The sequence below is a fragment of the Vanacampus margaritifer genome, chromosome 10 (assembly GCF_051991255.1).
Source record: "Vanacampus margaritifer isolate UIUO_Vmar chromosome 10, RoL_Vmar_1.0, whole genome shotgun sequence".
In the NCBI taxonomy this organism is placed as follows: domain Eukaryota; kingdom Metazoa; phylum Chordata; class Actinopteri; order Syngnathiformes; family Syngnathidae; genus Vanacampus; species Vanacampus margaritifer.
Genome location: NC_135441.1, coordinates 19960272 through 19987692, shown reverse-complemented (window position 1 = coordinate 19987692; position 27421 = coordinate 19960272). Strand labels below are relative to the sequence as shown.

At 38.5% G+C, this 27421-nt stretch overlaps 1 protein-coding gene and 1 long non-coding RNA gene across 2 annotated transcripts in view; one reads left to right on the top strand and one right to left on the bottom strand.

Moving 5' to 3' along the window:
- ccdc88b (coiled-coil domain containing 88B) overlaps positions 1 to 27421 on the top strand; it is a 65020-nt gene that overhangs the window by 27635 nt on the left and 9964 nt on the right. Inside the window, exons 14-23 of the mRNA XM_077577454.1 lie at positions 1487 to 2146; positions 4054 to 4233; positions 8307 to 8647; positions 9853 to 10012; positions 11114 to 11464; positions 14894 to 15055; positions 17940 to 18217; positions 19812 to 19955; positions 21889 to 22075; positions 27150 to 27295. Coding sequence (XP_077433580.1) covers positions 1487 to 2146; positions 4054 to 4233; positions 8307 to 8647; positions 9853 to 10012; positions 11114 to 11464; positions 14894 to 15055; positions 17940 to 18217; positions 19812 to 19955; positions 21889 to 22075; positions 27150 to 27295 — 2609 coding nt within the window. The remainder of the gene's footprint in view (positions 1 to 1486; positions 2147 to 4053; positions 4234 to 8306; positions 8648 to 9852; positions 10013 to 11113; positions 11465 to 14893; positions 15056 to 17939; positions 18218 to 19811; positions 19956 to 21888; positions 22076 to 27149; positions 27296 to 27421) is intronic.
- LOC144058861 (uncharacterized) lies at positions 1328 to 27416 on the bottom strand. The gene is made up of 7 exons (XR_013295500.1): positions 27344 to 27416; positions 27158 to 27271; positions 21355 to 21410; positions 14846 to 15049; positions 8327 to 8600; positions 4018 to 6035; positions 1328 to 1641 (listed from the first exon to the last, which is right to left on the bottom strand). It is a non-coding gene; the product is annotated as an uncharacterized LOC144058861 (long non-coding RNA).

Sequence of the window (27421 nt, the reverse complement as noted above, 5' to 3'; positions counted from 1 at the left end):
AAATGGATTAATGGGCTGCGGCGGTGGGCTGGTCTCTTGGGGTAAAATGAAGGGAAGTAATAATTGAATACCACCATATCGGCCCCAAAAGACACCGGCCCACCGGGCATCTGCCCTGAATGCCAGGTGGACAGTACAGCCTGCTGAGGTTGAAGGTCAAACTGACAATTTGGATTGCATTAGCTTAATTGTAGACTCTACATTGTCTATAGGTGTGAATAAGAGTGGGAATGGATGTTTGTCAATATGATTTAAGCATACACTCTAAAAACAGTTGGGTCAAAAATAACCCAACGATGGGTCAAAAATGGACCGATCTTTTACTTGGGTCCATTTGACCCAACTTTGAGTCAAGAAATGGGGTTTTCAGTGTAAAAATACTCATAACTATTGGTCAGATCCTTTACTTGGGTAAAAAATTGGGTCATTTTATATAAAACAACCCAGAAAGTTGGGTCAAATTGACCCATAAAGTGCATCGGTCCATTTTTGATTCATAATTGGGTTAGTTCTGACAGTTGGGTCAAAAATAACCCAACTATGGGTCAAAAATGGGAAGATCATCTACTTGGGTCAATTTGACCCAACTTTGAGCCAAGAAATGGGTCTTTTAGTGTAAAAATACTCCTAACTATTGGTCAGATCCTTTACTTGGGTACATTTTTTTGGGTCATTTTATATAAAACAACCCAGAAAGTTGGGTCAAATTGAAAGTGCATCGGCCCATTTTTTAAATTTATAATTGGGTTAGTTTTGACCCAGCTGTTTTTAGAGTGTACACTCTAAAAACTGTTTGGTCAAAAATAACCCAACTATGGGTCAAAAATGGGCTAATCATCTACTTGGGTCAATTTGACCCAACTTTGAGCCAAGAAATGGGTCTTTTAATGTAAAACAACTCATAAATATTAGTCAGATCCTTTACTTGGGTCAAAATATTGGGTCCTTTTGTATATAACAACCCAGAAAGTGGGGTCAAATTGACCCATAAAGTAGATCGGTCTGTTTTTTTTTTATTATCCATAATTGGGTTACTTTTGACCCAACAGTTTTTAAAGTGTACTATATTTTTACCCTGGGCTGATCCCTTTTATATCCTAGCCACATGATTTGGGATCATACATAAATGCATACATTGAAAATGTAGGATAATTATTTGCACTGTGGGCATTTTTTTTAATTTGACTGACAACTGCTGTTTGTTAAATACATTATCCGAATATTTCTCTTCATCTTTTAGTTTCTATGGTTACATGAGTGCAGAGAGTTCCTTTGAACACTATTTTTATGACCTGCCAAAAATGATTTAAATGATTCTGTCATGACATAACATTTTCTTATTTTAATACTCTTTTTTTTATGTGAGGAAGTGTTTTTGTGTCTTTCAAGCTTAGTTCACAGAAGCAGTAAAAGGCGTAAAAGAGGCACAATATCAGACAATTAAAAGACAATTACGACGCCTGACAATTCCTATTGTACTTTCCAGTTCCACAACCTGAAGAATGAAAACGCCACTTTGAAGCTGCAGTTGGAAGAGCTAATGGCCAAGCTGCGACACACGGGAGAAAAACGTCAAGACGCAGGAGTGAAGCAGTCGGACACACATGACGGGGAGAATCGGGGCGTCCAGGGATCCGAGTCCTGCAGGGGAGAAGGCGAAGGGATGGTGAGGATGATGGAGGAGCGCGAGCGCCGACGGGAACTCATCGTGACGCCAAGGGAAGCAGGAGTCGGGGAAGAGGTTCTCCATGTTAAAGGCGAGAACGCAGAACCACATGATGAGGCGATAAAGCCCAAAAGAAGAGGAGAAGCTGAAGGCGATCACGTTGACATTCAGACGGAAAACCAGTTGAAAACAGAAACGGCCGCATTGGACCAAATCCCAGAAACTCAACAAGAACCCACAACTATAAAACAATCTGTGCTGGGCCTTTCTGGTGCTGACGCCGCTTTGACAAAGTGTCTCCATGAGGCCCAGGAAGAGGCTGACAAGCAGGCCGTGGCGGCCCAGGACCTGCGCTCCAAGCTGGGGGAGCAGAGCAGGAAGACGTGGGAGGCTGAGCAGAGGCTGACGCTCCTGGAGGCCCAACTGCAACACCTGAGGAGAGCTGCGGAGAATCTCGGGGAGGCCCGGAGGCAGATTGAGGTATGGGTGATGGAATGAGGGGGAGGGAGCGGAGATGGGAACGGGTTTGAGATTGATGGAGGTAATAATAGTAATCAGGAGACTGCGCGGCCGGTAGTAGTGATGATAAATTGGCAGCCACGGAAAAGCGTGCATGCGTTGGACACGCAATGAGTTTTTTAAAAAGTAGCCAGAAGTCATTGAAGAAGGAAAAAGAACACAACAAATACCAGCGTGACAGCAGACATTTATCATTACACACGTGCACGCAAAGATACTGATCAGTTTTGATTACACTTTCTAAATATATTACTCTTGTGGTTACGGTGGTTACACGGCATCTTACAGTCAATATTTTGAATACATTTTCCCCTTTGGAAAAGAAGCTCATCGAAATATGAGAAACATACTACAATGTCACTCAATCAATATTCGTGTTTTGTTTGTCAGATGATAGCAAGCAAATTCCTGAAACACAAAATATATAATAGAAGGACCATTGCTCGAAGTCTCATTTACATTAATGTCAATTATCAGGCTAAACGTTTATATAAATTCCCAATTTTGTAGTTTTATTTGAATCGGCACCATTTTTTTTCCTCTGTGTAAACCTGGTAACTAACAAAGTAATAAATTAATTGAAACTATATTATGTATAATTGCATATACTGTTAAAATATTTCATTTCTGACAGTGTCAATCAAAACCGAATATATTACTAAAGGCAGGTTTAAAAAGGCACTTGTCTAGTCTCTCCATAGATTATTAAAGTGTCTCCATATGGAATTGGACTGCATATATTTTATTGTAACATCTATTACCTCTCTTAGTCTTGATTGTACAAAACACTACGTATTAGATTGGTTGTTTTAGCCACGCAATTATAATTGTAGTTCAAGTTGTAGATGCCCGTCTCCCATACAATAAAACATACTATTATACTGAGCTCTCCAGAAAAAAATAAAAATAAAATAAATAAAATAAAACATACTATTATATCGTTATTAAAAATAAAGCTGTCTTCATAACTGCATCCTTTCAATATTTCTGTATTTCGTTTTTTTACCTTTTCCTCTCCACATTTACAATAAGTGTAATTTCCCATTATTTCTAAAAGCCCCCCCACCCCTGCCCTACATCTCTTTGAAAGCGGATGACTCCACATGGGTGCAATGTCCCCCATACGTCATGCCAATACACAACAACAACAAAAAGAAAAGAAAAAGAAAAAAGAAAATCTGCGTCTGCACATGATGAACATGCCAAAAATCAGTGTTCGATCAAATATGCAATAAGCCGTGTTTTTTTTTTTTTTTAAAACACTGTTAGGATAAAAAAAGTGACACTATCAGAGTAAATTTTGTTGAGTGTTGGGGCGGATGTTGGGTGTAACCCGAATAGCACTACCTTGAGTGTTAAATTGACCACACCCTCATTTCCGGTGAATTTTCCCGCACAATGTTGACATTTTAATAGCGATGCATCCAGTTGTTGTTGGCAGCACTAACACAGTGTTGGGGTAACACCGGTTAAGTGTGGAAAAAAGTAACACTTTGACGCTCATTGGTGTGGACACATACAAACACTTTTCTAGTGTTAGATTTAACACTCAGTTAGTGTTAATCTTTTTTTTCTCTTTCTTTTTTTTTTCTTGAGAGCTCAGTATTGTTCATTCGGTAATTTTACCGATTTGACATGTCATCATCATTGCTCTCTTTTTTTTTTGTATATGCGTGTGTGCGTGCGTGCGAGTGTGTGTGTATTCATTAGCCGTTAGTGTTAATCTAACACTGGCAAGTTTGCTGTGTATGTTACTACCGTACATCAAAATGGCGGTTTAAAACAATTTTCACTGTAATGTTTGGTAGATATGTGCACTGATGACGTCCTACCATGCCTCTCGTTCACATCTCATGCGTGTGTGCCAGGTTCTACAGTCGGAGGCGGCGGCAATGGAGGAGGAGCTGTGCCGTCTGCGGAGTCAAGCCGAGCTTCACGGCATGCAAACGACAGTCATCGCCAGCCTGGAGGGCGAACGGGCGGCCCTGGAGAGAGACAGGGACACGCTACGCGGCGCCGTGGACGCCCTCCGTGCTGCCCAGCGCAAGGTTGGAGAGGACACACGCACGCGCACAAACTTTGTGAAAGAAGAAATCAGATTGAGAGTGTTTAAAACGTATGAACTGCCAGGCCAGTTAAAACAATTGACCTTTGACTTCTATAGTCGTCAATGGCAGTGAACCAGTTGAAAGACCTTTAAAGGTGTATTTTTCCAGCAAAGTTGAGTGGAAGCGTTGACTTTGGAGCTTCTACACTATATTTTATACTCCTGTAGCAAACAAATACATGTGTTAAAGGGTGCACTTATTTATGTGGGTGACAAGAACGTCCATACTCACAAAAGGTCACTGCAACGCTTATTACGAGCACTTTCCACATATCCCCATTTCTTATGAAGGATGTGAAATAGAAAGACAAATTCTCTTCATGAAAAAAAAAAGTGATACAGAACAACCGTTTGCGTGCTGTTTGCAGAAAAGCTGTAAGTCATCAGAGAGACGGCAAGCAAAGGAAAAGAACAGCGCTTAGTCAGCATGAAAGAAATACCATGAAAAGGATCCATAAATACCTTCCATTTAGGAAGTTGCACCTTGGCTTTTTCCTCTAATATACAGTAAGGATGCTGCAGTTACTATAAAAAAATATAATTTTGTCAGAGAAACCATTTGATCAGACTCTTTGGCATCCATGTGTATTATCTTCTTTACATAGCATAAAATGTACTCCAAAAAAAAAAAAAAATATATATATATATATATAAATATTAGGGGTGGCAGGCGATTAAAATTTTTAATCGTAATTGATAGCATGACTTCAATAGTTAACACACGATTAATCGCAAATCTGTTCTAAATGTAGAATAATATAGATTTTTTTAACAAAAAAGTGGAAAACATGTTAAATATAAATATGACTGCATCTTTTAGTCATTGATACCCTAATTTGATTATAATTTATAAAATTTAGTTCAAATTAAAAAGATGTACTTACTGTAAAAAACATGTGATATTGACTTGCGTTGAGGTCATTTTTCTGCCACTGGATGGCATAACTGCATTTGTAAGACATTGGTGACAACTCAGTGCATTTTTCTTTTTATATTAAGAGCTATCTAATCTTTAACATGAAGTAACTTGTGAAATTCTGCACATTTTTTATAATTGTAAAATATAACTTGACCCCAGTCTACACAAAAATGCATTATTATTAAATTTATTACAGCCAAATTTTGCGTTACGACTGTAATTCCCCCAATACAGGCTTTCCAAATAAGGACTTTACATTTAATCAACTTTAAATTTACTCAAAATGAATGCACTAGTTTTGACGCCCCCAATAAATATACCTATTAATGCAAGTTCTGGAGAACTAATCAAAAATTCTGCCTTTATAAATTTACTGTCAGAGAACTGCACTTACTGCATGCATATTATGTTTTTTCACATCACTACACTATGACCAAGTAAAACTTAAATGAAAAAAAAAAGAACTCTTGACAGTATCCACCAAAGCTACGCATCAGTTTCGTTGCCGAGGTGTTGTTTGATACAGATCATGTATTACGACAGCTACTAGAATTGTGCAGGGTTTATCTCTTAGTCTCTTGATAGAGCATCAGCTCAGTATCAACATGCTTTTATATTTGCAGTTCATATGTCTTGAGGTAGTGTTCCTCCTCTGACAAGCTGGGTGAGTAGCAAATACTGAGAATGAATGGCGACTCAAGCGTATATGTTAAATGAAACATGAAATATGCTCCGTTCGCTTCAGCTGCAGGGAGTTGAATGCGATCAGGAATTTACAAGCTCACCATCTTCTGTTGCTTCTTGTGTTGACTCGAGTCTTCAACCTAGAAACACAAACAACGCATTTGGTCATTCGCAGTGTTAAAAAAAACAAACTAGTTACTTTACTGATTACTTGCTTTAAAGCAAGCAATCAGTAAAGTGGTGAGGTTTTTCACCATGGTTGTCTGTATCTGCTGAATGTAACTAATTACTAAAGTAACTAATTACTGTGTGTAACTTACAGTTGTGTAACTGATTACTAGAATAATTTGTAATCTAACTTTACTGATTACTTGCTTTAGAAAGTAACTAAGTTTGATTACAAGTTACTTTAGTAATTGGGATGTAATTTTAATAACCCCTTTATTCCTAAAGGAGTACTGCCAGAATATCAATTGATTGTATCCTATCACCACAAATGACCCAGGTTGTCTGTTTCTGCTAAATGTAACTGATCACTAGAGTAACTTGTAATCAAACTTGACTCATTACTTGCTTTAGAAAGTAACTAAGTTTGATGTAATTTTAATTACCCCTTTATTTCTAAAGGAGTACTGCCAGAATATCAATTGATTGTATCATATCATCACAAATGACCAGGGTTGTCGGTTTCTGCTGAATGTAACTGATTACTAAAGTAACTTGTAATCAAACTTGACTCATTACTTGCTTTAGAAAGTAACTAAGTTTGATGTAATTTTAATTACCCCTTTATTTCTAAAGGAGTACTGCCAGAATATCAATTGATTGTATCATATCATCACAAATGACCAGGGTTGTCGGTTTCTGCTGAATGTAACTGATTACTAAAGTAACTTGTAATCAAACTTGACTCATTACTTGCTTTAGAAAGTAACTAAGTTTGATGTAATTTTAATTACCCCTTTATTTCTAAAGGAGTACTGCCAGAATATCAATTGATTGGATCATATCACCACAAATGACCAGGGTTGTCTGTTTCTGCTAAATGTAACTGATCACTAAAGTAATTTGTAATCAAACTTGACTCATTACTTGCTTTAGAAAGTAACTAAGTTTGATGTAATTTTAATTATCCCTTTATTTCTAAAGGAGTACTGCCAGAATATCAATTGATTGTATCATATCACCACAAATGACCAGGGTTGTCGGTTTCTGCTGAATGTAACTGATTACTAGAGTAACTTGTAATCAAACTTGACTCATTACTTGCTTTAGAAAGTAACTAAGTTTGATGTAATTTTAATTACCCCTTTATTCCTAAAGGAGTATTGCCAGAATATCAATTGATTGTATCCTATCACCACAAATGACCAAGGTTGTCTGTTTCTGCTAAATGTAATGCTAATTGTAATCAAACTTGACTCATTACTTGCTTTAGAAAGTAACTAAGTTTGATGTAATTTTAATTACCCCTTTATATCATATCACCACAAATGACCAGGGTTGTCGGTTTCTGCTGAATGTAACTGATTACTAAAGTAACTTGTAATCAAACTTAGTTACATTCTATAGCAAGTAATCAGTAAAGTTAGATGACCAGGGTTGTCGGTATCTGCTGAATGTAACTGATTACTAAAGTAATGTGTAATCTAACTTTACTGATTACTTGCTTTAGAAATGAACTAAGTTTAATTACAAGTTACTATAGTAATCAGTTATGATGGTCATTTGTGGTGATATGATATAATCAACTGATGATCTGGCAGCACTCCTTTAGGAGTAAAGGGGTTATTAAAATTACATCGCGGAGTCAAAGTTTGTATAGTGTCAGAGTCTATAAAGAACTTTTATTGACTGGCCGAGAGCAAAGAATTTCCAATGCCGCTCGTTCCCTCGGCCGTGCAGCTTGCGTTTGTCTCCCGAGGCCTGGCTCGTATTTTCAGCATCACCGACAAGGTGTCATTAATGCTTTATTTGCTCTCATATTCACGTAACGCTTATGTTGTTCCTTTCAGCTGTTATATGATTGCAAGCTATGTGTTTTTATCTTGTGGCGCCGTTTTTATTTGTCATATAACTACTTTAATCTTTGTGAAGTGACAATATAAGTAGATAATAAGTAATCCAGTCTCGGCAAGTACCCAATAAAAAGCCAGGGCCTCCTTAGATTCACTCGCAACCCGGAAGGCCTTTTCACACTGCGCTTAGGACAAACTCGTTTGTTGTGTATGCCATGTTAATATTGTTATTAAAAGGCAACATGTAATTTCGCCGGTGTTCTTTGGGATGCTGTAACAGATTAATGGCATGTTCATTCATTTCAAAGGGGAAAGATCATCTAACAGTCAGGCAGGTAGACGTCAAGGCACTACTTTATATCTAATTATTATCATCATGTCCTCTTTACTCAGAGCGAACAGCTAGCGTTTACCACACAGACGCTCAAGGCCGAGTTGGAACGACAGGGTCGCGCTTTGGACACTTCTCGCCGCCGGGAGGAGGAGCTGGAGACGGAGGTGCGTGACGCCGGCCTGGAGGCTCAAACCGCCAGCCGGGCCCGGGACCAGGTGCTGCTGGACCTGTCACGCTTGGAGCAGGAGAAAGAGGCGTGCCAGTCGGAGCTGGACGGCCTGCGGAAGGAAGCGAGGCAGCGGGAACGGGAGGCGGCCAGACTCAGACAGCAGCTGGAGAGCACCAATGTGGCGCTGGAACACAGCAACCAGAGAGTGAGAACCTTGGATGCTGATCACAGGTACGAAAATGTTGCTGGCGTCAGGCGGAATCCTCGTATGTCTTAAAGCATCACTTTGCAGGAAACGCAAAAAAGTATGTTGAGCCATTAACATTGAATTGTCAAAGAGATTTTCAAATGTCAACTCTTTGGATTGGCCCATCATTTATAAAAACAATACACACTGATCAATAGTATTGATTTTTGAAAAAATGTTAAAATGACCAAATTTGGACATGGTAAGTTTAGGTCCGACAATAGCGACAGTTATTGGCTGTATAAAGCATCAGCGAATTCTTTGGCCTAGCCAGCATTTACATGACATTACTACTATTTAGGAAGGTAACGATGACGGCAATATCGTGATATTAAAATTGCCACAAAATCGTCGTCGTCATGTCACGATATTAAAAGCAGCACATCTGTTCAAAATGTGAGATTGTTTTCTATTTGTGCGGTTCCAGCACCCTCTGGTGGTTAGTTTATTAGTTCAGTCTAATTTTAATTGGGCATGTTTTGGCCACTTATGTTGCAGACCCACACTAATGGCCAAATGAACGTAATACATTTGACATCCTCCAAAAAAACCGGACTCAGTTACAATGTGTGTTTGCATTAGCACGTAAATGCTTAAATAATAATTGTTAGTGTTTTTTTTTTTTTATTATTACAATAGGCAGTTTTTAAAGAAACGTTATTCCCCCAACCCCCTTTTTTAACCTCCCACAATATCGTGACAATTATCATATCATGATAATTATCGTATCTTGACGTTTGGATATCGTTACATCCCTACTCGGATTATTACATTTTAAATGCGTATTTTACTTTCTTCTTTTTTTTTTAACCTGATCTAACAATGACCTGACCCATCTGTTAATTATGGAAATTGAATGTGGACTTTGAGCACAAATGTTTTTCTTCCCATCATCTTTAGAAACTCTTTAAAAAAAGTTTTTTGTCAATTGTTAATCACAATTAATTACTGCAATAAATGAACAAATAAAATTAACCTACTTGCCAAATAGTGAGACATCCTTCAACTTTACTACTAATAACGGCTTATTATCAAAACGGCAAGTATAAAGTGAGCCAGAAGCAAACGATTTAAAGTGTTTTGAAAAGCATATCAGGATCGTTAAGTCGGCTTTAATATACATCCTTGTCAACCCTGATCGCATTCAACCAGCCTGTGGCCTTTTCTTGGCGTGTGTATGTGCGCGTAGGTGCGTGTGTCAGGAGCTGTCTGAGTCGAAGGAGCTGTGCACTCGCCTGCAAGATTTGGAGCGAGAGCTCGGCACTCGATTAAGCAGCCTGGAGGAGAGTAAACAGCAGCTGCAGGAGCAGTACACCGGCTCACAGGCCAAGATTAGGTCACTGTTGCAGGTGTGTGTGTGTGCTATGGGAGAGGGTTTATGCGCAATATTACAAGGTAAGCAAAGTAATGTTAATCTAATAAGATTACTAACAAGAGCTGTATGTAAAATTTCTGATTATGATCAGTGTTATTTGATTGACACTGTCGATTATCATGTTAGTACTTTTGGTTGTATTTATTGAAGAATACAGTATTATATAATCTTAGAAAATGTTGGTAATAAACTTAGTCACCATTTCTTGGTAGCTTCAACTCATCAGTATGGGTAGTTTTTACCCCTTGATGTATCAAAATCTTTCGTACCTAGCGCTGAGTTAGCTATTTCCCTCAAGTTGGGTTAGTTTTAAAAAATGTAGTCAACTCTCTGCCCTTGCCTAATGTTGCGGCTACTATTAACTTCATATAGTCAAAAATGAAGATTCTAGCGATGATCTCAAAGTTGTGGCCCTGGGGCTATTTGCGTGCCCGCAGGATGATATTTTGCGGCCCACTACTTGACATCAAAGTTTAATGTAAGTGGGCCACACGTTTTTTTTTTTAAACTGTGTCATTGCCCTGCACGTGAACCCCCCCCCCCCCCCCCCACACACACACACACACACACTTATGGACTATTAAAGCTCGGGCCCAGATACTATTCAGCAAAACGTAATTCTGAAGTCACACAAAGTGGAGGGAAAAGACACAGTATAAAGATATTACATAAGATAATACAAATTAGTATTATTATTATTATAGAAATTATTATTAATAATAATAGAAATTATATTTATATCCTGTCCCAAACCTGGCATAAAGAGAAAGGTTCTTCTTTAAGCTATTAGCAATATGTTAACATTAAAAATTAAAATATCGGGGCAAAAAAAGAGGAATTGTATTAGATAGTATTTAAAGGCAATCTATATAAGAGGAAAAATGTGTTGGGTTAATTAAGATTTTTATCGTTCTGAAAAGTGCAGACATTAGTTTGAATGAAACTGAATTCATTTCACTAATGGTGAGGAAGCAGTTTATTTCTGGAGGATTATAGAAATCATAGCTCATAACTTTACAATATTAAATTTTAGGATGATGACTGTCTCTTTTGTTGTTGTTGTTGTTGTTGTCAGGATCTGTCCAACGAGCAGACCCGTTCACACACTCTTACTTCCGAAGTCCAGCGCCTCAGCCAGAAGCTCCAAAAATCCGAAACGCAACTAAAAGTCGCAACGGACTCCCTCAACCAATCACGAGACAGAACAGTGAATGAAAGTGAATGTGAGCTTCATCTCCAGTTGGGGACGACGGATGAGGATTGTGCATCTCCTTCCTCAAGCCAAACGCACGTTTGTCAGACTGACCAGCGGGAGGCATCGACTCCGGATCAAGACAAAGGTCACGACCTTTCTGTGTCGCCCCATGATGCCGCGGGAGAGACCGAGAGGCAGCTCGCTCGCAGTCTGTTGGAGCTGGAAAAAGAGGTTTGTATTGGGATTGCATTGGGCAGCGTGAGCTTTCCGATCTTATCTGCAGGACGTCTGCGTTGTTTATGTGAGGGATAATGATCCATATTATGTGGAAAGTCTTTTGCCAGAGGGCTCCTTGTCGACTCTCCGCTCACAATGGCGTCCACTTCCCGAGTGTAGCACTTTATTTTCAGACGCTTTATCTCTCTTCATCACTTTCTATAATGTCACCTCAGCGACTCTTCATCTTCCTTATCTCAGCTGCTTTTCTCTTCCTTTTTCTCTCTCCCCTTCTGCCGTCCACACTTACTCGCACAAAAATATAACTAACATTGTTTGCACAGCCTTCAAGGTCAGGAATCGTGTATATTTTATTTGCAGGATTGGAAGGCAGTGAGGCGGTTGTACCAAACATACTCGGGCGCAGGAATTATTGATGCTACAAGTTGTGGAAAAAGTTGTAATCCCTCAAGTATCAGCAGCGGTTTCGAAGACTAGCAGACCATGAGCACATTTTATAAAAGACAAACAAATAAAACAGTCCAAAATAAAATCTTGAAGGCGAGTGTTTTGTGTAGTTCAAATTTATGGAGGACCAAAACTGACAAAATTAAAAATAAATAAATAAAAACAAAACTAAAAATGGACATAAAAAATATAATTCAAAAATTAGATAAAAAAATATATATAAATGGAATACATATATATATATATATATATATATATATATATATATATATATATATATATATATATATATATATATATATATATATATATATATATATAAAAGACAAGATTGAAAAAATTTAAATAAATATAAAAATAAATGTTGAAATAAATACAAAAATAAATATATAAAGAGAATTAAATATCAATCAATAAATAAAAACGCTCTGCTCTCATAATTATTTCATGCTGCAGACGCTCTGACAGTACGAAATGTTTTTCAAATGAGGGGGCGGTCCTAAGCGTTTCTTGGGTTGGACTCCGCCGTTGCAAACTTTCAACGGTTGAGTGAGCGGGCCGGCGAACAAGGAAGTCTCGCCGGCTTGCATGGAGAGCTCGACTTGTTGTCGAGCAACGCAAGTCGCAAGTTGTGGTGACAGTGGACAAGATAGTCGTCCATTTCTGGAGCTCTTCATGCAAGCCGGCGAGACTTCCTTGTTTGCCGCCCCGTTGACACTAGGCGGTTTGCAACAGAGGAGCCCAACCCAAGAAACGCTTAGGACCGCCCCCTCATTTGAATAACATTTCGTTCTGACAGAGCATCTGTAGCATGAAATGAATTAACGTGAGATCAGAGTGTTTTTATTTATTGACTGATATTTGATTCTCTTTATATATTTATTTTTGTATTTATTTCAACATTTATTTTTATAATCTTGTCTTTTTTTTAAGTGTATTTTTACTTTTATTTTTTTTTTTTAGTGATATATATTTAGTTGCTTTTTTTCCATTTATATTTATTTTTGGATTTAATTTTTGAATTATATTTTTTTATATCCATTTTTATTTATTTATTTATTTATTTATTATTTTGGCAGTTTTGGTCCACCATACAATTTAAGCCCCAAGCACATGATTTTTAAAAAATATTTTTCATTTATTAATTTTCCCTAGTAGTTTTATTCATTAGTTCACTATTATTTATTCATGTTTTATTTATTTACAGTGAGGAAAATAAGTATTTCACCCCCTGGTGATTTTGTGAGTTTGACCCTTTACAAAGAAAGGAACGGTCTATAATTTTCATGGTAGGTTCATCTTAACAGTGAGAGACAGAATATTAAAAAAAATCCCAGGAAATCACATTATATTAATTTTAAACATTTATTTGTCTTTTATTGAGGAAAATAAGTATTTCACCCCCTAGCAAAACATGACTCACACAGCGGTCAGACGTTTCTTGTAGTTGGTCACCAAGTTTGCGCAGATCCCAGGAGGGATTGTGGCCCACTCCTCTTTGCAGATCCTCTCCAAATCCTGAAGATTTCGAGGCTGTTGCTTGGCAACTCGAAGCTTCAGCTCCCTCCACAAGTTCTCTATAGGATTAAGGTCTGGAGACTGACTAGGCCACTCCATAACCTTAATGTGCTTCTTCTTGAGCCACTCCTTTGTTGCCTTTGCTGTATGTTTTGGGTCATTGTCATGCTGAAACACCCATCCACGACCCATTTTCAATATCCTGGCTGAGGGAAGGAGGTTCTCACCCAAGATTTCCCGGTACATGGCCCCATTCATCCTCCCCTCGATCCGGTGAAGTCGTCCTGTACCCTTAGCAGAGAAACAGCCCCAAAACATAATGTTTCCACCACCATGCTTGACGGTGGGGATGGTGTTCTTGGGGTCAAAGTCAGCTTTTTTCGCCCTCCAAACACGGCGAGTCGAGTTGATGCCAAAGAGCTCGATTTTAGTCTCATCTGACCACAGCACTTTCTCCCAAGCCTCCTCTGAATCATCCAGGTGCTCATTGGCAAACTTCAGACGGGCCTGTACATGTGCCTTCTTGAGCAGGGGGACCTTGCGGGCACTACAGGATTTCAATCCATTACGGCGTAGTGTGTTACCAATGGTCATCTTGGTGACTGTGGTCCCAGCTGCCTTGATATCATCAACAAGCTCCTGCCGTGTAGTTCTGGGTTGTTTCCTCACCTTTCTCATGATCCGGTTCACTCCACGAGGTGAGATCTTGCGTGGAGCACCAGACCGAGGGAGATTGATGGTCAATTGGTGTGTCTTCCATTTTCTAACTATCGCACCAACAGTTGACTCCTTTTCACCCAGCTGCTTGCTAATGGTCTTGTAGCCCATTCCAGCCTTGTGCAGGTCTATAATCTTGTCCCTGGGTCTGTGGGAGCCAGAATTCTTGCTGGTTGGTAGGGGGTGAAATACTTATTTTCCTCAATAAAAGACAAATAAATGTTTAAAATTAATATAATGTGATTTCCTGGGATTTTTTTTAATATTCTGTCTCTCACTGTTAAGATGAACCTACCATGAAAATTATAGACCGTTCCTTTCTTTGTAAAGGGTCAAACTCACAAAATCACCAGGGGGTGAAATACTTATTTTCCTCACTGTATATATGTATTAATATTTCATTCATTATTATTATTGTTCACTAGTTTTATAATATTATTTATTTACAATTTATATAATTTAAAATCTGACAGACACAAATTCTACATATACCACCCACACTATAAATGGATTATTGTGCAGGTGTAGAGAGTGGGAATCATACTCCAAATGTAAACTAATCTTGATTAGCACTCCGAAGGGCCATCTGCACATGTAAGGCAAGCTCAAATAACATATTTCATAGGTGTGTGACAAGAAGTCAGCGCCGCGACAAGGCAATGTCTACATGCTGTAGGAGGATGAAACATTTACCGTCTGTGCCGACTTTGTCCCCCCCACCTCTGATCACATCTGCCTCAGAAAGCCGTGGCGCTCGCAGGACAGGAGGCTTTGTTGTCGCGTCTGTCTCAGTCCCAGGAGACGTGTGAGCACCTGAGGGAGCAGCTGGAGGCGCTGCGCCGACACTCGCTCAGCCTGCAGGACTCGTGTACTCGACTGCAGGCGCTCAACACTCAGCTACAGGTGACAGAACACACAAAGAAAGGGAGAGAACATGAGCAAGGCGGAAAGGATGTATTGTATTTCAATGTCGGATCAGTCAGAGGTTTTCTAAGGTTATGCTTTGGGAAATTCAATACAACTGCAAAAAGGAAGAAATGTACTGTGCAGAGGCAGATTTTTTTTATTTAAAAATGTACAATGCACGTATTGTACTAAAAAGTTAAATAAAAGTAACCTGTACTTAGGCGGTGATTATTTTACGTACCACTAGAGGGAGCCCTGTAGCACTTGCGGTGCTAGTACCACATGTTGACGATCACTAACGGTGGTCACAATTTTTTTTGTTACAATTTATTCTAAGCGGCGTGCTAACCTAAATACGGCATTCTGATGAATATTATAAACAATTCCACCAGTTTTTCCCAATCTTAGCGGGCGGCCATTTTGCTATCGAATGAAAGTGACATCACAATGCCAAATGCTGCATTCAAGGAAAGCAGAAAGCCGGACTTTCATACAGGACGTGAGCAAGCACGGGAACGCCCGTCTGAAATCATACGTCCGAGTTGCGAAGTCGGGGGAAAAAAAAAAGACCTAACAATAGTGAGCCCCATGTAAAGACAAAACATAATTTACAAGATTTTAAACAAATATTTATTTATATTTAATTGAATTACTTATTTGAAATAAGTTCACGTAACGCAACATGATTTGGAATGACTGAGCAACAAACAATTTATCGCATTCCGCCATCTTTGTTGTTTACATTTGTGGTCGGAACCGGGAGAATACAAGTCGGAAAGAATATATCCGACTTCCCGCCTTCCTTGAATGCAGAGCTCGGCTTGCGATCGTCACAAAACCAAATCCAGAAAACAGGTGAACTGTGATTGGTCGTTACTTGTTGCCTGAGCCCATGCCATTTTCACTTAACAAGATGCAAAATGGCCGCCCCCTGAGATGAGAAAAAACTGTTGGATTTTGCTGCTTCATTCATATTCCACAAATGCAATATTAATCAGAATGCCGTGTTAAGACTAGTGGGGGTGCATAGAAGATATTATTATAAAGACAATGTTTGACTTTGAAGCAACAGGAGCTTCGCATTTCTGCTTCACAGTTCTGAAGTTCTGGGTTTGAATCTCGACTCAACTCTTATGCAGTTTAATTCCCTCCATGCTTATGTGGGTTCTCGCCACTTAATCTAACTCCCTCCCACATTCCATGCATGGTAGGTTCACTAAAGACTCTCAATTGGCAATTACCTATGCCATAGAAAACACATGACTGGATGGACTAACTGCTCATCGTTATCTTTTCAAGGCTCCACCTTCACAGAATTACATCACATCGTAACAACCTTAAATTAATAGGACTATACCACTAGTAAAAAAACAAACAAAAAAAAAACAGGGGATGTAACATTGTTGATTGCCGCCTTAAGGGCACGAGCAGCTTTGAGAGGGGAGAAAGAAAAACAAGTTAGGAGCGCGCACAAACACCATTATGGATGTGAACGGATAAAGATTGAGAGGATGGTGTGGGAAATCCCTCAGGCAGTCCGGGCCTATGGCAGCATATAACTAAGGCATGATTCAGGACACGGCCGGGTCAGCTGTCACGATGTGCTTTAATAAAACAGAAGAGTCCTTTATTAGTCCCCTAGAGGAGAACTTTAACATTGACACATTTATTGAACATGCTACAAACACACAGGAGACTAAAGCACAAACACGATCTTTCTAGCAACTGCGCGTACACACACACACACACACACACACGCTGAAAATCATGCTTTTAGTGCTTTTATAGTATTTCTTAAATAATTCACATTTATGCTGGTGTCAAATTTTGAGTCTTAAATGATCCATGTTTTTGTGATTTTGTGATTGAAGGATTCAGACAGAACTTTAGAAAGGCGAGTCAGACGTGCTAACTGCTAGGCTATTTTGCTGCCACAAACTGGCACTGTCTTCTATAATTGGCCTGCAGCAAGTAGTAATACCGTTTAATGTCCAAAGAAACACTCGGCGGCTCTTCACAGGAGTAGTTTTACTTCAAATTTCTCACCGTAACAGCACTTATAATTAGCTTTGTAGCACTCTCGAAATCCAGGGTCACCGATGCCCTTTTTTTGCAGTCTGTCATTCTCAGTGTACGTATTCTCTATTGACATACAACACAATATTTATCTAATACAATTACATTAACACCTAAATAAAGTACACGAAACTGACCAAATATGCTGATTATTAAATGTAATAATGATTACTGATCACTACTGATCAGGTAGCTGGCGAAGATCAAATCTGATTGGTTAAAGAAACAGTCCCAGCCAGCACTTCTTCTTAAAGGTCAGATGAGCTCATTCACTGCCATTGACGGCTATAGACGTCAAAAAAGAGTATGAAAACCTAGAAATTTTTTTATTGTGCGTTTATAACAGATATAAAATTTGTGATTAATCGATTAATTACAATTTTAAAAAAATTTAATCGTCTGACGCCCCTAATTTTTTTGTAATTTTTTTCTTTTAAAATTAGGTGCATTAGGCGATTACAATTTTTAATTAATTAATTTTAATTAATTTACAAATTTTATATCTGTTCTAAATGCACAATACATTTTTTTCTAGGTTTTCACATACTCTTGTTAACAAAAGAGGAAAAAAATGTGAAACTAATAGTTCAAATTCATTTTTGACGTCTATAGCCGTCAATGGCAGTGAATGAGTTAGATTGACATGGCAGCACAGAAGCTGAAATCTGATTGGACTAAAAATCAAACACTCACAAGCATACCAGAAGCAGTGCAGCCAAGAGAAATGCTACAAACAAACTGTTGGTAATAAATCAAACGACTAAATTATGACTTATCTGCACGATCCGTACATTCACACAAACAGGTGGAACAAGCAAGCGCAAACTCCCAGCATGCAGCGGCGCTGGCGCGCCACAGCGAGAGCGAGGCCCGGTGCGCGGCGCTGGAGGCGGAGTCTAAGGTGTGGGCACGGGAGCGGGAGGAGTCGGCCGGCAGGGCGGAGACCCTCAGGCGGGACCAGCAGCGACTGACGGCGCTGCAGCAGCGCCAGGAGGCGGAGCTGGAGGAACTTCTAGACAAACACTCGCGCCTGCGGAGCAGCAGCCGCAATCTGGAGGCGCGACACAGGGAGCTGGAGGCCAGGTACACGCAATCGCTACAGTGCTGAGAGACAAGCATTTACATGACTAAAACACTAAGTTTATGCATCGAGACAGGCATTCACACAACTGCAATGAATGCATGGTGTGGATGCTGACAGCTGTGCACACAAGCACCGTTTGGTGGCAAAAATACACGACACATTACTGCTATTGTTGTGTGCGTGAATGCTGAGAGACAAACATTCAGACACCTATTATGCTCCAAATAACCTGCTGAGAGACAATCATTCACGCCACTGCTGTTGTGCATTAACAATTTATTTTAGGAGTGCTGAGAGACAAGCCATCACACTACTGCTTTGGTTGTGCTTGTGAATACTGAGAGACAGTCATTCACACCACTATTATGCATCAAAACTTACTATATAAATGCTGAGTAACAATCATCCACACCACTGCTGTTATGAATCAAACGTATGTTGTGACTGCTGATTAAATGCTTGAACCAAAACTGCTATTGCGTGTGTGAATGCTGAGAGATAAACACGTCTTTTATGCCGCAAAAACAATTGATTTTGTGAATGCTGAATGGTAAGCACTCACACTTCTGCTACTGTGCATGTACTGTATATGCTGAGAGACAATCATTCACCCCGCTGCTACTGCACAACACTTACCATGTAAATGCTGAGAGACAATTATTCGCCCCACTGCTACTGTACAAATCTTACCATGTAAATGCTAAGAGACAATCATCCACCCCACTGCTACTGTATAAAACCTACCATGTGAATGCTGAGAGACAATCATTCGCCCCAGTGCTACTGTACAATACCATGTAAATGCTGAGAGACAATTGTTCACCCCACTGCTACTGCACAAAACTTACCATGTCAATGCTGAGAGACAATCATTCACCCCACTGCTACTGCACAAAACATACCATGTAAATGCTGAGAGACAATTATTCACCCCACCGCTACTGTACAAATCTTACCATGTAAATGCTAAGAGACAATCATTCACCCCACAGGTACTGTACAAAATGTACCATGTAAATGCTGAGAGACAATAATTCACTCCGTTGCTACTGCACAAAACATACCATGTAAATGCTGAGAGACAATCGTTCACCCCACTGCTACTGTACAAAACTTACCATGTAAATGCTGAGAGTTGAGTGCTCAGAACACTATTACTGTGCATGTGAATGCTGATATTCAGTCATTCATCCCGCTGCTTTTGTCCATCAAATGCTAAATGCTGAGAGACAAGCATTCGCACCAAAGGTATTGTGTGTCAAAAAATGTTTTTCGCTCAGTTTTCTTGCGCTTTTTTTTTAAGGTGTTCTTGCTCAATAGACCTAAGTTATTACTTTTTTCAGTCCGCACACATATCTTTCCCAATGACGTGGCAATATCACGGCATCACCTCAAATCAGCTATATCCAGCATCCAATCAAGTTGATGTCATCCCTATGCTTTTGCCATTGCTCTGATCTGCTGTGATGCATTAACCCGTGCTCAGTTCATTTTCCTTTCGCATTTTGACTTCGGGACATTTTTCAGCATTCACATGTAATTGCTTTTTCTGCCAAACTCTGTTAATGCGTGTGTGTGTGTTGTGTTGCGTAGCTACAAAGAGCTGCTGGATGCTAAAAGCCAGCTGGAGGAGAGCGAGCGAGAGATGAAAATGGCGAGAGAGGAGATGGAAGCAGAAAGCCAGAGTCGACTTGAGCAAGAACGAGAGTTGGAGAGGCTGAAAGACGACAGCGAGAGGTGACAAACGCTTGCACAAAGAGTCGGCGTTCAGCTCCCCTCCCTCGTGAGCTCTCACATTTAAACATGATCGCTTTACTATGGATCACAGGATACAAAACAGGAGGCGGGTTCAATGCAAATGCAATACAGAGTGTATTGCTCAATGACGTGGGCACTAAACAGCGGAAGCAAAGGGACAACAAAGCAGTCGAGATGCCACAACAGGAAAGGATAACGATAGAAAAATCAGCTTGGACGCTCACACTGTACAAAACTTTCCATTTAAACTTGAGGGCAATCCTTTCATGACATCCCATTATGGGTTGTCACCATCATATTGACAGAACAGATTAATGACACCTTAGTAATGACAGGCTGCCGAACTGAAGAACAATGTCCTCATGTTGTGGTTGCGAGTGCTATTTAGCTAATAGCTGGACTGCACTTTCAAATGTACCCTTTAGACTTGTTAATCAGCATCCATTTTCCTAATCAATGATACAGACTAGATTGTCCACCCATCCATTTTCTAAAGAAGTAATTCCCAACCATTGTGCCAAATCATCAGGTATACTGCTTTGTTAATTTATCCATGGCATATATTATATTAATATAAATCATAATTAACCCGTGTATCCACCTGTTGCCAGTTATGATGTGCGCACACAGTAAGATGTACACGTGTATTGAAAACAACCACATCACTTTGCCTGCCTCTGTCGCTAGCTTAATGCTAACACATAATGGGAAATGCCATACACGGGCTAATGAATAGCGTCTTTGTCGCTAGATGGATATTTGAACACAGACAAATGCAGAAACAGGTAAACGCAATATAACGACTGCAGTTACGGAGTCACATTAATTGTGGAAGTCTTCTTTGTTTGTGTCTGCGTGACGGTGTTACACTGCCCCCTGGTGACCAAGTTACACAACAATACATAAACTATTCAATTCTAAACGTTCAATTTAATTATTAGTATGTTTTGTGAAATAAATTATACAATTATAGGATGATATATATATAACTATACATATATATATTTAATTAAAAACAAGTTTATTGGATTTTATGACACCATTGTTTAACGCTTATTTGTCAAAGTTGACAAAATGTTGATTGAATTGTAACCTAATGTCCATATTAGAATGCTTGAGAAGAACTAGGAGGCGTCGGATGTGACACATTGTAGCCTCCAAACATGTACTGCATTAATAGTTCGTAATAATAATTATTAAATAACTTTCACAGACGCATGTACTTCATACTTTGAAGTCACATTGTGAAGATCGAAAAATATTCCAGCCATATTTATTTCAGAATTGACTAATCTTCCAACTAGAGATGGGCGAGTACTGCTACCAGGTATCGGATTCAGGCTGCTATTCGGCCTTATTTCAAGGTATTGGTACTCACGACTATGGCCGATGCCAGTATCAGCTGCCCTCTTGTGGCCATTTTACGATCAGCAACTATGAATTAGAAATGAGAAGAAAAGAAAATTGCTGTTAATTTCATGCAATATTAAGGAAAAATGATAAACTGGGCTATTGTGGTCTTTCTTTAAAATGATCCGTCATTGTTTTTTGGAGGAAATGTTATGTATCAAAAGTACTAGCGGTATAAGTACTTGGTATTGGTGATTACTCGAGTTGAGTACTCGTACTGGTATGACTCTGTTCCAACTGTGAATGCTAGACAAAATTTCATAGAGATGATAGCTTACCTCAATAAAGTGTTTTGTAGGCAATAAATTCAAACTAGAGTGTGGTTTTAAATTATTTTTGAACTGATACCCAATGTATTTTCTCCCTATTTTTTTTTTTAATAACTTTGTGTGTGACTCATTGTGCTGTGTGATATAATAATGGGTTTAATTTAGAGAGCAGATGATCCAAAGCACTCTGCGGGACATGAGCAATGAGTAAACGTGTCTGCGTGTGTGTTCAGGCTCCAAGCCCAGCATAAAGAATTGCTAGCGTCCCAGGCAGAGCTGCTGGCTCAGGGCTCCTTGCTGAGGGGGGAGCTGAGCGCCTCCTTGCTGGAGAGGACTCGCCTGGAGGGGGAGCTCAGCACCTTGAGGGAAGCCAACCAAAGTCTGGACCTCAGCAACGCTCGCCTCACCAGCCAATTTCAGGTATCAAGCCCACGCACGCGCGCATCCTCTACAATAGTGGTACTAAGATAATTGGAAAAACAAACAGACCTCCACCAGGGCCCACCGATCCTAAAAATATGATTGATGATGTTCCATTCCAGAACAAAATGGATGCCTTCTGCTGACACAGCAGCTACTCGTCTGCTGGATCTGGTCGGATACTATTTGGCCTCAATTCATTCATTTTCCCGCCGCAAATTCCCAGACAGAGCTCACCTGTGGGAAATTAACTAATTTCACTCAATTGGTGTGAAAACGATTTATTTACTGCAAATAATGTATATTTGATCATTAGCTGTATCTATGCTAGGGGTGTCAAACGAATTTTCATCATCATCATCATCATCATACGGATATATACTTGCATTTGGTTACATTTGATACGGTACCGCCTTGAGATACAAGTTTTTGCCATTTATCCGTTGCAGCACCCTCATCGCCCGCCCCCACCACAAAAAAGTAATGTGTTTTGTAATAAAAAAAATAGCTCTCTATAATATCGTACATTAAATGTATTGCCAAGTACGTTCCAACGTTCTTGTAAGCTAAATGTTAAAAATTTAGCATTTCCCCCCCGCATCATTCTAACAAATAGCATTTTTTAACTTGCACATGTGCAAATTTTAAGAAATCATTTTGTTTTATTCTTTAAGCTAAATGCAATTTTTTTTTGCATTTTTTGGCATAATTCTAAAAATAATCCTTATTTTTTACTCGCGTATGTGCAAATAAAAAAATATAAAATATTTTTTTGCCGTTCTTGTAAGCTAAATGCTAAAAAATTTGCATTTCTTTAGCATAATTTTAAAAATGAGCATTTTTTAACTTGCACATGTGCAAATAAAAATTTCAGTTTTTATTTATTTATTAATTATTTTTTTTAGCATTTAACCTTTGTACATTGCACCAGAACGTTCCAACGTTTTTATGCGAAAAACATAGCAATTTCCTCCCCATAATTCTATAATTTAGCTTTTTTTTTTTTTAACATGCATGTGTAAGTAAAAATATTGATTTTTTTTTTTTAAATTTAGCATTTAGTCTACATTATACCAATACATTAAAAAAATAATAGTAATAGGTAAGTAAAAATTATTTATTTGTAATTTCCATGATTTCTCTATCTTTATATGCATATTCATTATGGAAAAAAAGCATACAAGTACTTTTGAACAAAAATGTTCCACACACCACATTAGCAGTTCCACGCTCCCGTAAGGGACCCCTTTTTGGATTTTGGTCTAAAGGCAGCAGCACCCCAGACATTCAACTGCTTTGTGAACCACTACAGAACAAACAGCAATAACAGCAAAAAGTCATTTGTCCACCTCTATAAAGTTTCAAAGTTTTTGGAAAATAGGTTAGCCATTTTTACATAATCCTCATTAACAAACAAACTGACTAATGATGCTCAGCTTTCCGTTGCAAAGCACAACCACCATAATAAACATATTAGATATCCAACAGACTTATAACTTTGCTATCAAGTGAATTATTCATGCAGGAAACACTAATTGTCCCCTCTGTGGGGAGTGTCGTTACACAAGCCCGAAAAATAATTAAAAGGCATCTTTTTCTTGAGCTCTTCCGTAGCGAACGACTCCACAATCCATAACGCGTCTGCTTGTAAACAAGAATGATGCTGTGGGACCGCCGTCGATTTGTATTGACCACTGAATGTGAATTAAACTTCACAACTGTAGGGGGAGCCCTGGAGCAATACACCCACTCATCCCTTACTGCTACTTCAGCGCTCAATTCCAGTCTTAACTAAAACAAGCATTTAATGTGTGAGCTCCAGTATTTGCTCCCCATAAAGCTCACACAACCCACAAGTGTAGTAAAGGAGGAACACGCCTTCGAACCTGCAGTCAGTCGCACTCGGGTGTTTAATATTGCAGTCGCCGATTGAACATTTGCATGCAAAGAAGGATTTAATGCTTCACGGCGGAGACGCTGGGAAACATTACACTCTTGGAATAATAAAGCTAATTTATCTGAAACATTATTGGGCAATTAAACCGAACATATTAGAAATTTATGGCAGGTTTTAGAGGCTGTTTTACATCGCCGTGGTCAGGGTGGAATCATTAGCATCTCACCGGAGCAGAATTTTCCTCGCACCTGATGGAAGCCGACGTCAGCTTTGACACGTGAGGAAAAAGTGATTTGTCGAGCCAACTTCAAATCAGCTTTAATCTTCCGGCGTAAGGCTGTCAAACTCCGGCTAAATATTGAAAATGCTCCTCGCGCGCTCAAGTCTGAAGTCGCTTGAGGGATCGCAGATGTGCAAATTGACTTTCCATAAAAGGAGCCAAGCGGGAGATGTTTTGATAGGCTGCCTCAACCTGCTCCGCTAATGAAGAACATTTGGTGTGCTAATAGACAAGAAACACCAAAAAGTATGCCAGGATCGGCCGTGTTTTTCTGAATGATTCAAACTGACCAATAAAGCACACTTGGCTTGTCAAAGTCGACAAATTTGCTTCGGTATTAATCAATTGGAGTTGGCTCCCGGTGCCAGGTAGCAAGCGGCTTGTCATTCTCTATATCCTTTGAATTATTCCTTTCAGCTTCATTTTGCTTCTTTTCAACTTTTCCATAATGCATGACGGAAAAGCCAATCAATAGTGGCGGAATGGGAATGGAGCGCTGTTTTTTAACGCAATGTTTGGAGTGTGTCAAGACTCACAATCAACCTGCTGCGGCGCTGATAACTGTCGGGGAAGAGAAGAAGTGTGAAAGGGGGAAATCGTCAATAAGACAATAAGGGGGAGGGTATTTGTCTACTACAATTAATAGATTTTTTTTTAAAGGGGTCTTGTGTATTAAAAAGTGGTGAAAGCAAAGTTGCAGAAAACGACTGATCTGGCATTTTCTATTTCGAGGTTCTTGTTGTGTAAACATACCCTGGATACTGTATGAATATATGCGCTATATTTCTTCATATAGTGGCTGGGAGTGTTTATTTATAGCGCATACCAGGCTTCTACAAGGGAAAGCATACAAATATATAAATCAATTTTGACATTGTAATATAATAGGTATCACCTATTCTCCATAATAAAGCATTTAATAAAATAGAAAAATAGCCTGCATCTAAAGGTTATGAAAAAATGGTAATGTTCTTTTTTTTTTTAAATAAAAAAAAGTAATGTTTTTGTGTAAATGATAAAAAAAAAAACTCACAATTTTTTAAATTATAGTTGTAAAAAAACTGAATGTTACAAAATATCACAGTACTTAAATTAAAAGGGGAATGTTACAAATATTGGCTATATTTATGAAAAAAATAAGTTAAATGATACAAGACATCGCATTTTAAAAGTAAATAAAAAAATGTATGTAACAATTTGATTTTTTTTAAATTTGTTATTATTATTTACAAAACGGAAATGTTACAATATATTGGCTATTTTTATTCAGGAAAAAAAAGGGGGGCGGGTGTAATTAATGAACAAGTTAAATGATGCAAGCTTTCACGTATTTTCCATTTCAAAATGAAAAAGAAAGCTCACACTAATGCTAACAAACCTTTTACTTTTGTCACCCATAATAAAATAAAACATTTCCCCCCATACATTTATTTAACTACTTTGTATATGTTGACTTCTCGTATACTGTGTTTGTTTTAACACAAGCTGAAGTGGACCTCCTCTTCCTTCCGTTTTCTTTCATGTCCTGAGTGTAAAAACGTTGCATACCCCTGATATACAACAACATATATTGTTCTCTTTCTACAATATATTACAACATCCTTCACTCACAAAAGTGGAGCTCTACTCGGTTGCTGTATAGTTCTTAATCATTTTTTTGGACTCTGTTGCGTTTGTCCCGCATCGAATAAATCCACTTTAAAAGCTTTCTGTCCAATTCCTCTCCCCACCGAGGAGGCATGCTCTATTCCAGTTAACCTGACTGATTGACTGAATGCATACAGCAGCACTTTCCTGTTAAACTCCAAACTCAGCTTTACAAATGCCATATCTGCAGTGTAAGTTGTGGAATTATGGAGAAACAAAACTGCCAGAATAAAAATAAATAAAGTGGAAGAAAAAAAAAACAGTTATAAAAAAAAAATCTATGCAAATAAAAACAACAAAAATATATATGTATAAATAAAGAAAGAAATACATGATAAGATTAAAAAATAAATATATCAATAAATGTTTATACATTTATAAATAGAATTAAATAATGATCAATAATTAAAAAATGTCATGTTGCAGACAAAGCCAGCATGAAATGCGGCATGAAATGTTATTCAAATGAGGGGGCGGTCCTATAAGTGCGTCTTGGGTTGAACTATTTGCCTATTGGTTGCTCGACATGTGTCAGATTCACGCAGAGAATACTCCACGGTCGAAAGGCAGTTTGCAATGGCAAATAGTTCAACCCGCTTAGGACCGCCCCTTTATTAGAATGACATTTCATGAATAAATAAATAAATATGATAGCAGAGTGTTTTTATTTATTTATTGATATTTTATTTTATTTTATTATATTTTATATTATTTATTTATATATTTATGTCCATATTATTTTTTTATGTTTATTTCTATCGTTATATTTATTTTTACTTTTATTTATGTATTTATATGTTGTGTTTTTTTATTTCCATTTATATTATGTTTTTGTATTTATTTATTGATATTTAATTCTATTTATATATTTATGTATTTATTTCCACATTCATTTTTATGTTTATTTATATTTTTACTTTTATTTATGTGTTTACATTTTGTGTTGTTTTATTTCCATTTATATAATTTTTTTAATTAAAATTTTTAATTCGATTTTTTTATATCCATTTTTATTTTCACTTTTATTTCGTTATCATTTTGGCAGTTTTGGTCCTCCATATTGGATTTCGACGTCTATGGGCGAAATAGTCATTGGGAAAAAAAGTCAACTTGAAAAGGCGAATGACGTCTACTAAATCAAACGCTCCTATTTGAAGAAATATGATACTATATATAATTTTTGAAGAGTCAGAGTGTTCTCATCTTGCGTGTGTGTGTGTGTGTGTGTGTGTGTGTGTGTGTGTGTGCAGCTACTAACCCAGCTAAAGGGGAACATGGAGGAGGAGAACCGACACTTAGCCGAGCAGAACCGCAGTCTGCTGACGGAGAACCGGGCCTTACTGGAGCAGAGCCTGGAACGTCGGGACCAGCACTACACGCAGCAGAAAGAATATCAGTTAGTACACACACACACGCACGCGCGTCGTCGTACACACACACGTACGAACACAGAGCTGACAGGAGAGGATCAAGTGGATTGAAGAGTAAATCAGGTCTTGTTACTCGGGCTGCGGGGCTTCTT